The sequence below is a fragment of the Hemicordylus capensis genome, chromosome 15, assembly GCF_027244095.1.
Source record: "Hemicordylus capensis ecotype Gifberg chromosome 15, rHemCap1.1.pri, whole genome shotgun sequence".
Classification (NCBI taxonomy): domain Eukaryota; kingdom Metazoa; phylum Chordata; class Lepidosauria; order Squamata; family Cordylidae; genus Hemicordylus; species Hemicordylus capensis.
In genome coordinates, this window is record NC_069671.1 from 5,109,687 (window position 1) to 5,122,654 (window position 12,968).

The window sequence follows — 12,968 nt, forward strand, 5'->3', positions numbered from 1 at the left end:
CCAAGTCGGGCAGAGGGTTCGTGACTGGCCCATCTGGTGTCATAGTGCCCTCAGATAAAGAGCCCTGCAAAAGCTCTTCCGCGTGAGCTACCTCCATTAGAGAGGGAAGGAACTGCCAAACAAATAAACAGCAAAGGAAAACGTAAGTACCAATTAGCCAGATTATCAAAAGAAAAAACAGCTTTGGAAATTTGGTAAAGTAAGAAAAACACTAAGCAGTCTCCTTCCCACCTTGCACAGAGTGGAAAATACAGCAAAAGAAGATTCCAATGCAGAGCAATATGTATGCGACCAAGCCTTGAGCAGACAAGACCGGAACTGGGGAAGCCTCCAAATGGTGGGAGGATCTACAACTTCAATATCCGGTCTTGTCTTGAGCATGCTCAGTGCCTGATCCCATACTGATGGTCTCCAGACAGGGGAAAAAACTCATCTCATTATGAAAGACCCAGCAAAAGGTGCAGTTCCAAGTAACTATAGACCGATAACCTGCCTGCCAACCATGTTCAAATTATTAACTGGAATAATAGCAGATGAAGTGATGCAACACTTATTAACCAACAAACAGCTTCCAGTTGAACAGAAAGGAAATTGCCCGAACACCAGAGGCACAAAGGACCAGCTGCTGATTGACAAAATGATTTTAGAAAACTGCAAGAGAAGAAAAACAAATCTAAGTGTTGCATGGATTGACTAAAAGAAAGCCTTCAATTCATTGCCTCACACATGGATACTAAAATGTTTAGAAACAACTGGTGTCAGCAAAAACATTCAGATATTTATTAAAAAAGCAATGAGCATGTGGAGTACACAGTTAACAATCAATGGCGAGGCACTTGGACAGGTTAGCATTAGAAGAGGCATTTTCCAAGGGGACTTACTATCCCCTCTATTGTTTGTAATCGCCATGACCCCACTTTCACAAATACTAAACAAAACAAGCCTCGGAAACCAAGCATCTAAAACATCAAGTAAAATCAACCATCTGCTGTACATGGACGATCTGAAGTTGTATGGAAAGTCCCAGTCAGAAATCGAATCACTGCTAAACACTGTCCGTATATTCAGTAGCAATATAGCAATGGAGTTTGGACTAGACAAGTGTGCTGCATTAATAATAAACAGAGGGAAAATAACAAAAACAGAAGGAATAGAACTGCCCAATGGAAGCAACATCAAGAACCTGGAAGAGAAAGAACCTTACAACTACTTGGACATTCTCCAGGCTGATAACATCGCACACACTGAAGTTAAAAGAAAATTTGGAAGTGAATACTTCAGGAGAGTCAGAAAAATCCTCAAGTCCAAACTCAATGGCAGGAACATCATACAAGCCATAAACACCTGGGCTATACCTGTTATCAGATACACTGCAGGAATAATAGACTGGACCCAGGCAGAGCTAGAGACGCTAGATCGTAAGACCAGGAAAATCATGACCATCAATCATGCTCTGCACCCCCGCAGTGATGTAGATAGGCTCTACCTCCCTCGCAGCTCAGGTGGAAGAGGAATGCTGCAAGTCCATCAAACAGTAGAGGAGGAGAAAAGAGGCCTTGAAGAATATATAAGGGACAGTGAAGAAGATGCACTTCAAATGGTCAAGAACGCGAAACTATTCAACACCAATGAAACAAAACAGGTCTACAAGAAAGAACAAGTCAAGAACCGAGCAGAAAAATGGAGAAATAAGCCCCTGCATGGTCAATATTTGCACAATATAAGTGGAAAATCAGACATCACCAAGACCTGGCAATGGCTTAAGAATGGCAACTTGAAGAAAGAAACAGAGGGTTTAATACTGGCTGCACAAGAACAGGCACTAAGAACAAATGCAATAAGAGCAAAAGTAGAAAAATCCACAACAAACAGCAAGTGCCGCCTTTGTAAAGAAGCAGATGAAACAGTGGACCACCTAATCAGCTGTTGTAAGAAGATCGCACAGACTGACTACAAACAAAGGCATGACAAAGTAGCAGGGATGATACACTGGGACATCTGCAAAAAATACAAGCTACCTGTAGCCAAAAATTGGTGGGACCATAAAATTGAAGAAGTTGTAGAAAATGAAGATGTAAAAATATTCTGGGACTTCCGACTACAAACAGACAAACATCTGCCACACAATACACCAGATATAACTGTAGTCGAGAAGAAAGAAAAACAAGTTAAAATAATCGACATAGCAATACCAGGGGAAAGCAGAATAGAAGAAAAAGAAATAGAAAAAATCACCAAATACAAAGATCTACAAATTGAAATGGAAAGGCTGTGGCAGAAAAAGACCCAAATAATCCCAGTGGCCATTGGCGCCCTGGGTGCACTTCCAAAAGACCTTGAAGAGCACCTCAACACCATAGGGGCCACAGAAATCACCATCAGCCAATTACAAAAAGCAGCTTTACTGGGAACAGCCTATATTCTGCGACGGTATCTATAACAATTGACAATAAAATTCAGCCATCCCAGGTCCTCGGGAAGGACTCGATGTCTGGATAAAACAAACCAGTGAATAACACCTGTCTGACTGTGTAATCAAGAAATAATAATAATAATAATAATAATAATAATAATAATAATAATAAGAAGAAGAAGAAGAAGAAGAAGAAGAAGAAGAAGAAGAAGAAGAAGAAGAAGAAGAAGTTGAAGTTTTATCCAGGTCCTTGGGAAGGACTCGATGTCTGGATAAAACAAACCAGTCAATAACAATAACACCTGTCTGACTGTGTAAACAAGAAGATAATATTTATTATTGTTATTATTATTAAATCAAGAGTCATTGTGTGTGTGTGTGTGTGTGTGTGTGTGTGTGTGTGTGTGTGTGTGTGTATAAAAATAAAAATTTGATCTATTCATTCATATATATATAAAAAAAAATCAAAATTTGCCCCAAATGATCCTTCACTGTAAGTCTCAAATAAGTAAGTTACAAATAAGTAACCTGGGCACATTAATAGATGCCAGCATTTTCTAGGTGGGTGATGTTTTTGCTTTGGATCCTTTTTGAATTTCTTGTCTGTCTGGTTGAACCCTAATCGGTCTTTGCCATTGTTGACGACCCTCAACATAGTTCCCTCCAGGATTCAGGGAAGCCTCGGAAAAACTGCCCCCCCAGGGGACTGCCTCTTCTCTGGATGGGCAGTGAGAGAGTCACTCCACGACCACCGGATGAAAGCTATGGGCACAGCAGCGGTCTCAGGGATCAGCAGCGCGCCCTTAGGAACATGGGAAACTGCCATATACTGAGTTAGACCATTGGTCCATCCAGCTCAGTATTGTCTACCCAGACTGGCAGCGGCTTCTCCAAGGTTGCAGGCAGGAATCTCTCCCAGCCCTGTCTTGGAGATGCTGCCAGGGAGGGAACTTGGAACCTAGATACAGTTCCCAGAGTGGCCCCATCCCCTAATAAGGGGAATCTCTTCCAGTGCTCACACATCAAGTCTCCCATTGAAATGCAACCAGGGCAGACCCTGCTTAGCTAAGGGGACAAGACATGCTCGCTACCACAAGACCAGCTCTCCTCTTTTTTTTGGTCCAAATGACCATTTGGACAAATGGCCTTGGGGGGGGCTGTCCTCTTTTTTGCTTGTCCAAATGACCATTTCCATTGAAAATCACTCTTTATTAGTGCAAAATCTATCCAACTGTACTGAAACTTGGGTTTCAAAATAAAGATGATTTTTTAGTGCTATATTTTTTTTTTTAAAATCCAAAAATGCAGCAGAAAGACCACACAATGGTCTGAAGTCCAAAAGTAACACTGAAAGAACTGTTCAATATGAATGCAAATTGCATGACTCAAGATGAATGCAACATTGTGACTTCAGATAAGAACCCGTCCAATATTCCAACGCCACGGAGAGCCAATAACTCCATCTCTCATTAAATGATATAATTACGTCTTTCATTCATCCCTGAAATTGTTTGCTTCCACTGGTGAATAAATCTTTAGTTTTACTGCTGGCAGTAAAACCAAGACACATTTAGAGAGTCAAGCAGCGTGATCCGGCACCCAAATGGCAACCCACAGGCTCTCTGCTGTCCTTCTCCTCCATTTTAATGGTGTTTCTTTGTTTTCCCCTTCTGCTGCAGAACTGGGAGGCAATCCCGTCTGCATGGTGCTGCTAAAGAAAAGCTTTTTTCATTCCTCAGAATAAAAACAACAACTAAGGCAATCGTTTGGGAAGATGGCAACATGGCTGCTAAGCTTGAAAAAAACCTTGGTCAGGGATTGACAGGGAACCCACAGTGAGCAAAGGTGGGAGGGAAACCTAGTGTCCAATGAAGATCAACCTGAGCCTCCCCAACTGTTGATGACTACAATTCCCATCATACCCAGCGGCAATTTTAAACATCCCTAACAAGACCAAAAGCCACCAATCATGCAAAAGTTCTAACCTTTCCCAGCCAATGAGAACCAGTGGCATAGCCACTATTGGATAAGGGTGGACAATTGTCCCTGGGCCACTGGGCTTTGGGGGCTGCCACAGTGCCCCCTTCCCCAGGGCACCCCCTCGTCTCCATCCTACACCCAGCTGGCAAACAAAGTGAGGGAGGGAAAGAAAGCACTCCGCTGGCCATTTCAGCATTATCTGAAACCGATGCAGGGGCTGAAGTTGAGCAGGCCTGCTCTTAGGGGAAGATCTTCCAGTACACACACATGTAGTCTCCCATTCAAATGCAAACCAGGGTGGACCCTGCTTAGTAAAGGGGACAATTCATGCTTGTGACCACCTAATGGTGCAGGGGGAAATGTCTTGACTAGCAAGCCAGAGGTTGCCGGTTCAAATCTCCCCGCTGGTATGTTATTTGTTCTATTAGTTGCAGTGGGAGTAAAGGCAAAGTGTGCCTCAAGTCAAGTACTCAGTGCTGATTCTCTGAAGCCTGTCGGTCAGGCTGAGGGGAGGGCCACGCTGAGCTTCAGAACATCGCCAGCCAATCAGGAATAGAGGGAGAGGGTCTTCATCCTCCGCCCTCCCCTTCTGCAGCAGGCACATTGCTGAGGATGCATGGATTGTCTAAATAATAAGAACCAGCCATCACAATGAAATGGCACCTACCTATTTTACAGGATATAAGCCTGTAAAATAGGTTAAATCACAACTCCTGTCTCCAGCGTGTTGGAGTGATTACGAGTGTCTGACTAGGACCAGAGAGACCCAAATTCAAATCTCTGTTCAGCCACAAAACTCAGAGTGACTCCGGGTCAGTCACTTCTCTCCCAGCCAACCTACCTCGCAAGTTTGTTGTGGGGAGAAACATATCCATGTACAGCACTGTGGGCTCTTTGGACGAAAATTGGGATATAAATTTAACAAACAAACAAAAACTTGAGGGTACTGTGGGTAACAGAGGAAAGTACTTCAAGTGAAGGCACAAACTGGTAAGTCCAACAACAGACTGCCCTCTCTCTGCAGGGTCACAAGGACCAGGATGATGGGACTTGTAGTCCTACAACATCTGGAGACCCAAGGTTGGAAACTCTAGGGAAACCAGCTTCTACCTTCTACATTCCCACCAAAAATGGGGGGAAACAACTTACCTGCAGTGTGATAATATCTTGCCTAGTGAACGGTTCGTCACTTAACAGATCCTTGTAGCTTTTTGTTTTTATATTCAGCTGTTCAACTGCCTAAAAGAAACAACAGACGTAGAAAAGAAAATATGAAATCAGAAGCAACATGCCATAAATAAATAATAATAAAAGATTCTCTGCCTTTTACAATCCTGTTGGAAGAGAGAGAGGCACTCGTTTCAGCCTGACTCCTGCGAACTGGCCCCTTTCAAAGTAGTGAATCTTTTATATTTAGCAGGGGGAGAGCAACTGGCCCTATCCAGCCCCAGCCCAGCACAACATCCCTCCAGTGGCTCGTTTTTACCTTATATTTCTTTTTTAGATTATAAGCTCTTTGGGGCCAGGTAACCATCTTACTTATTTATTCCTTATTTTTCTAGGTAAACCGCTGTGGAAACTTTGTCGAAAAGCAGGATATAAATAGTAGTCCATCTTGTAGATAAAGAGAAAAATGAAATTGCTAACTGGGCCAGGAGAACATTTCTGAATCTACATTACATTGAGACACAATTGTCGGGTTTTTGAGAAGACTTGGATCTCCAACTCGGCTGCCAATGTGGTGATGGCCCCCTGCCAACCTGTGCTACTCCGGATGTTGCTGGACTACAAATCCCAGCATCCCCAGCCACAATAAACTGCAGTTGGGATTATGGGAGTTGTAGTTGAGCAACATCTGGAGTACCAATGGTTGGCAGCCGCTGCTCTAGATGGTTTTAAAAGGAGATTGGACAGCTTCATGGAAGAGGCTTCCTAGAGACTCCAGGCTAAGCCCAGCAGGGCCATCTTGGCTGGATCGGGGTGAAGGCGGCCACAGAACTTTATCATGAGACCCGACGGAGAGAAGAAGCTCACCTCATACGCAAACACATTCCCAGTTGTCCTGATGGCCACAATGTGGGAATTATTGGTGAACACCGTGAACAGCACCGGACAGTGGTATTTTCCTGGTTTGGAGGAATACAAGGATGAAAAAAATGAACTGTAATGACTGCATGCTTTGGGGGTAATGAAGGCTACAGGGGTGTCTTAAGTTCAGAGTCATCTTCTATTCGGGCAAATACGGCACACATTTTTCAGAGCATAAAGGCTGCAATTCGATCAAATGCACGTACTACGACATTAAATACACTTACAACATACCGCAATCTTCTGCACATGACATGCTCGTAATATAAACACTCTGGATTGCACAAAGCATTGGGGCTCACACAAAGCCGGGGGGGGGAAGGGGGGCTCCAATTTCCACGGACATCCCCCTCCAGTTATACCCGAGGAGATGCTATTTGTTAGGGACCTGGCCAAGCACAAGGTTGGGGGATACTTTGTCATCCACAAGCCAAAGTGTGTCTTAAACAAGGCTACTCATCCTCATCCCTCCTGCAGATGTTGGCCTACAACTCCCACAATCCCTGGCTACTGGCCACTCTGGATAGGGATTATGGGAGTTGTAGTCCAAAAACCGCTGGGGCAGGGGCAAAGCTGAGCAAGCCCGCTTTAAGACGACCAGAGGCAGAGGTCATTAAACCTGATCGCGAACTTGACAGCAAGGTCATTGGTTTCAGATGAACTTGAATTGCACATTTTCCGGAAGGTTGAGGGAAATCTTAAACGCGTCTTAGGTAAACAAAGTTTTAGAGCTGATGGATTAAGGAAATGTAGAGCTTTGTGTGTATCTACAAGAAGTAGATTATCCATAAGCCAGGGCCACAAATTTTGGCTATTGGTACCATCTCAAGGGATGAATGCTCATTGTGATTGTTGGCAACGTCTACCTGCTTAGGGATGGAAAATAGGTAATAGCATTCTTGCACTGACATCTTTCTCTGTGTTGGCCTCCCTTCTTTAGCTGTACCCCCAAACACCTTGGGTAAATTTGCAGGCATTTTTGCAGAGATAAAAGGGTTAGAGCAGGCCTGCTCAACTTAGGCCCCTCAGCTGTTTTTGGACTACAACTCCCATGATCCCCAGCCATAGCGTCCAATAGCCAGGGATTGTAGGAGCTGTAGGCCAACATCGGCCGGAGGACCAAAGCTGAGCAGCCCTGGGGTTAGAGTCACAATAAACTAATTGTCCTCTCTCCATGAAGTAATCTTTGGAGGACATTCCTGCCCATTTTCACTCCCATTCCTCCGACAACAAATTGATACAATTTCATCGGGGTTTTTGTGTTTTTAAAACCTGTAAAAGCTTTTGAAGTACCATTGCAAAATTGGCAGCTGCGGGCTCGATGGTCAGGACAACCAAAGCACAAGAACACACGGAGAGCTGAAAGAACTGCAGTGCCGTCACCTCTTTTCCATTTCTAGGGGTGTAAACCCCGTCAAGAGCCACAATAAGCATTCATTCCCCCAGATGGTCCCAACCACACCAGCTGGCATACGTACGAAAATTATTAATACTAGATCAGCGCACCACCGTGGGATACTTGGATGCAACTGCAAAGCAACTCCCTCGTGGGAAGCTCTACTCCTTAGTTACAGTTCAATCAACAAAACAACAATATATAGAGAGAGATAAGAGCGTTCAATGAGCACAGTTTGCTAGAGCTGTATACACACACACTGGGAATGCCTCCTAGCTGCAGAATTTGCTTTCAGGAATAGAGGAATTGGATCACTGCAGCCTTAATTTTAATCTTAAAACAAAAGAGTCGTTTGTCTTTGACATTTCTAGCTCCTTTGCTTTGGACGTGAAAAGTTACATCTTGGAGTGGGTAACGGGATGCATCGTCTCTAATGCACATGCCTGAGAAATGTCCGCACATGAGCATTAAGGCATCCTGGAGTTCACAGCCTGCCAGCTCATAAAGCTGGGGAAGCTAGCTTTGAACTGCTGACAACGCTCAATTCACACCTTACTGTTCAACACACACAGAGTTATACACATACCGTATTTACCAGAATAAGACGACTCTGAATTTGAGATGACCCCCTTTGCTTTAAAAAAAAAGACAGGTTAAATACAGGTTATTCTGTATTTACCTGAAAGGAAGGGGACTCTGAATTTAAGACGACTCCCCCCACCTCCCAATTCCTATCATCATCCAAAAAAAAAAAAAAAAAAAAAAAGTGGGGGAAACCTAGTCTTGAATTCAGGTAAATACGGTACTAGGTTCAATGCATGTACAAGAATATGGGTGAAATCTGTAAACTTTTTAAATGAACACTTCTATAGTAATTCATGCAAAATATGTAAATATGCTCAGGCAGGATAGTTAAGGATGGATACTGTTTCCTAAAGGATGAAGACTCTCTTGTCTTTGTTAACAAAGCAGTGTTTGACATCCCAGTCTGGAGAATAGGAGAAAACAATGGTTGTAGTGCAGCAGTGGTGTAAAGGCTTCTGGGAGGGTACCATGCCCCGCTCTCCTCATGAAAGGGTTGCCCCTGTATTGAAGGATTTTTCTAGATCTGTACAAACTCCTCCGGGCTCCTACGCCTCCTGCTGATGGGCAAAACGCACACTCCCCTCTCATGAAACGCGACGATCAATGACAAGCCATGTGTGAGCAAGGGACCGCCTCACTCTGTGTTCTGCACAGCATCTATCATCATGTCTCATCAACTGGAAATAGAAAAGGCCTTCCAGAGGGCCGGTGCCAACTCACCATCGCTGTTTTTAGCAAAGTTGAGTTTGACGAGGGCTTTGGCGTCGAGCTTCTGCAGGGGTAAACAAACACCGCCGTTAATCATCGGCCATGGCACTGGCCCCGAAGAAACCGAGAGAGAGTAACCATGGCATTCAGAGACTCCGAAGGCAGCACAGCTGTTCTCTACACACACAAATACACAGAGAGCCAGAGAGCACCACCCAACCAACCAATGCTCCCGGGTGCGGAAACGCAGTCTCAAAGTGGGGAACAGACCTCTTCTTTTAATCATCGCTCTCGTTCGATTACATTAACACCTAATGATATCCACTGCAAAGACGCACCTTTGCAAAGTGGTGATTCTCTTTACTGAGCAGGGGGAGAGCAACTGGCCCTCTCCACCCCCAGCACAGCGTCCCTCCAGTGGCTGCTGCTGGTGCTTCTTTTTTTGTGTTTCTTGTGTTTCTTTTTTTAGATGGTGAGCCCTTTGGGGACAGGGAGTCATTTTATTTTTTTCTATTTATGGAAACCGCTTTGGAACTTTTGTTGAAAAGTGTTATATCAATATTTGTTGCATTCGTATTATAAGCATTTAGGCAACATTTTTATTTTCCCCATTTTTCAAAGGGATAATAAGAATTCCTCAAACGTAATTAAAAATTGCTCCACTTTCCCCCCTGGTCCCCCTTGGGCTTCAAGCCGCCGGCTGAAAAATACATGATCTGTGGCTAGGCCAGGACAAATGGAAAAAGTCCACATTCCAACTTTATTCCCAGCTTGTTGTGAGATAAACAGAGAGAGGTCTTCGCACGGAAACCAGACAGGCAGCACCCAGAGCAAAGGCATTTCTGGGATGGCAAGACAGACTGATTAGAAGCGACAACTCCAGAAAGGATTTTTTGCTGGAAGGTTAGAGAGGAACCAAATTATTATTCCTGCAATTAGGCTTATTAGTTTTGCTCAGTGAACCAACCAACATTAGTCTTTTTTGGCTTGAACCCGACTAGAAAACGTAGGCTAGAAACATAGGAAGCTGCCATATACTGAGTCAGACCATGATCCATCTAGCTCAGTATAGTCTATACACAGACTGGCAGCGGCTTCTCAAAGGTTGCAGGCAGGAATCTCTCCCAGCTCTACCTGGAGATGCTGCCAGGGATTGAAGCTGGGAGCTTCTGCATGCCAAGCAGATGCTCTTCCATTGTGCTGTAGCCCCAATCCCCACAGCCTCCCCCATAGAAGAGCAGGGCATTTCTTAGCTTGAAGAATGCTCCCCTCAAGACAGTCACAACTCATTCTGCTTTAAGGAGAAAGGGGCCGAAAGCCTTCACCATGCTCAGCTACAGGTTCAGGTAACACGTGCACACCAGGGATACACTGTCACGTATTGGTTTCCTAACATGCGAGTGGGCCTTCTATCCAAACACCTTCCCGGAAGAGCTTAGCCAGGCTCCCTCCCTCCCTCCCTCCGTGTTTTTAAGACCCAACTGAAGACACAACTTTAATATTGCATCTGCTGCTTATATCTGGCAGGTTTCTGAGTGTTTAGCTTTTTATTGGCTACTTTTAATCTTCGGAATAGGCCTGACTCTACGAGCTGCTTGACAATGGGACAGCTTGCCTCAAGCCATGGTGGGCTCCCCTTCGCGAAGTCTGCATGGCCATAATGCCATAGCAATTTCTTCCGGCCCTGAAGGAGAGGAGAGCTGGTCTTAGGGTAGCAAGCATGACTTGCCCCCTTAGCTAAGCAGGGTCTTCCCTGGTTGCATATGAAAGGGAGACGTGATGTGTGTGAGCACTGGAAGATCTTCCCCTCAGGGGATGGAGCCGCTCTGGGAAGAGGAGAAGGTTCCAAGTTCCCTCCCTGGCAGCATCTCCAAGATAGGGCTGAGAGAGATATTCCTGCCCGCAACCTTGGAGAAGCCGCTGCCAGTCTGTGAAGACAATACTGAGCTAGATGGACCAACGGTCTGACTCAGTATATGGTAGTTTCCTATGTTCCTACCAGCAAGCTCCAACAGAGATTTATTTGTTTATTTATTTATTTACTGCCCAACTTCCTTAGACTCGAGGCGGCTTACATAAATTAAAACAACGACGACAAAGACAAGGAGAGGCAGGGAGAACCCCCCCACACATACTAAGAACTAAAAGCCTGGCAAAATAAATAAGTTTTTCAAAGCTTCTTAAAGGACAGAAGGGAGGGGGCATTACGAATCTCAGGAGGCAGGGTGTTCCATAAGGAGGGGGCTGCCACAGAGAAGGCCCTCCCACGCACCTCTTCTGGGCCCAGAACCCTGAGAAGGCCCACCTGAGACGACCTCACAGAATTCTATAACGGATCGTTCCCAGCCTGGAAACGCAACACAATTCAAGGCCAGTGAGACTGCAAAGAGTTCCGATGCAGTAAACACCGGTGATTCAGACGAGATCTTCCTCGCAACAGCATGGTCTGTGTGGCCTCATGGTACTCCCACACAGTCCTGTGACTCGGCGCCATCTGTAAACACTTGCAGCATAATTGTTGTGGCGTGAATCAGGCTCATCACACTACAGCAGGTTCCTTTCCAGTGGCGTCACAGCCCAGAGAAGTGGGCCAGGGGAACGTTAAGACACATGAGCCCCGTTGGGGTCAGTGTGGGGCAGGGAATATGGCCAACTCCATGTTGTCTGGTGTTAGTTCCTGCTGCAGCAAGAGAGATTTAAATTCTGAGCACCAAAGTTACCTGGTGATGGCAAAAGCAAAGAGAAGCACATTCTGGCCTCTGCAGTTGGCCATAAGAACATAAGAAAAAGCCCTGCTGGGTCAGACCAAAGGCCCATCCAGCCCGGCATTTTGCTTCATGGATGTTGGCCAGTCAGGTGCATCTGGGATGCCCAGAGATGGGAGAAAGAGGGGAACACTCCCTCCTGTTGGCCTTCCCTAGAACCTGGTGTTCAGGGGCATGCCCCCTCTGATTCTGATGGAAACATACAGCTATCCAGGCAGCCATTGATAGCCCTCTCCTCCATGAATCTGTCTAATCCCCTTTAAAAACCATCGAGATTGGTGGCCATCACCACATCCAGTGGCAGCGAATTCCACAGTTTGATGACACATCATGTGAAGAAGTACTTCCTTTTGTCTGTCCCGATTCTCACAGCACTAAGCTTCAACGGATGACCCCAATTTCGAATATTATGAGAGAGGGAGGAAAAAAACTCCTGCCTAACTCCTTATCCACACCGTGCAGCACTTTATACCCCTCCATCATGCCTTTCCCGCCTTCTTTCTAAGCTAAAAAGGCCCGGACGTCGAATGCTTTCGTCTCAGAGGAGTTGCTCCAGCCTGCCCAATGCAAGCAGCTGGGTGTCCTGAACCCAGGTCTAGGACCTGGTCACTTGAGGAAATGAGGCAGATAGTTCAGGGAATGAGAAAGGGTGGGGGAAGCCTATGACCCAGACCCCTGGTGACCCCTCTGCTGCTGGGACTCCCCATACCAGGAGAAACTGAGGCCGCCCTTCTGCCATGGCCCAAGGACACAGTCTGGGCTTTGATTCTGGGGAATCCCCGGAGAACATACCAGGATTTGCAGAAATCCCACACCATCGCCAGAGCCAACACTTAGAAAATCGGGCACAGCCCCTTCAATAGACCGATTGTTAAGGAAGGGGCGGAGATAAGGTGTTCTGCTGGAGCAACATCCCTAGTATGTTGTTATATACCAGGCCTGCTCAACTGAGCCCCCGCTGCTATTTTTGGACTACAACTCCCATAATCCCCAGCCACAGTGGCCAAAAGTCAGGGGTTATGGGAACTGTAGG

General features: G+C 45.6%; 1 protein-coding gene across 2 annotated transcripts in view; it reads right to left on the bottom strand.

The window, feature by feature from the left end:
- PPIL2 (peptidylprolyl isomerase like 2) overlaps positions 1-12,968 on the bottom strand; it is a 75,439-nt gene that overhangs the window by 38,375 nt on the left and 24,096 nt on the right. For both annotated transcript variants that reach the window (XM_053279188.1, XM_053279189.1), the window contains 3 exons: positions 9,183-9,234; positions 6,428-6,519; positions 5,543-5,632 (listed from right to left, as the gene is read on the bottom strand). In XM_053279188.1, coding sequence (XP_053135163.1) covers positions 5,543-5,632; positions 6,428-6,519; positions 9,183-9,234 — 234 coding nt within the window. The remainder of the gene's footprint in view (positions 1-5,542; positions 5,633-6,427; positions 6,520-9,182; positions 9,235-12,968) is intronic.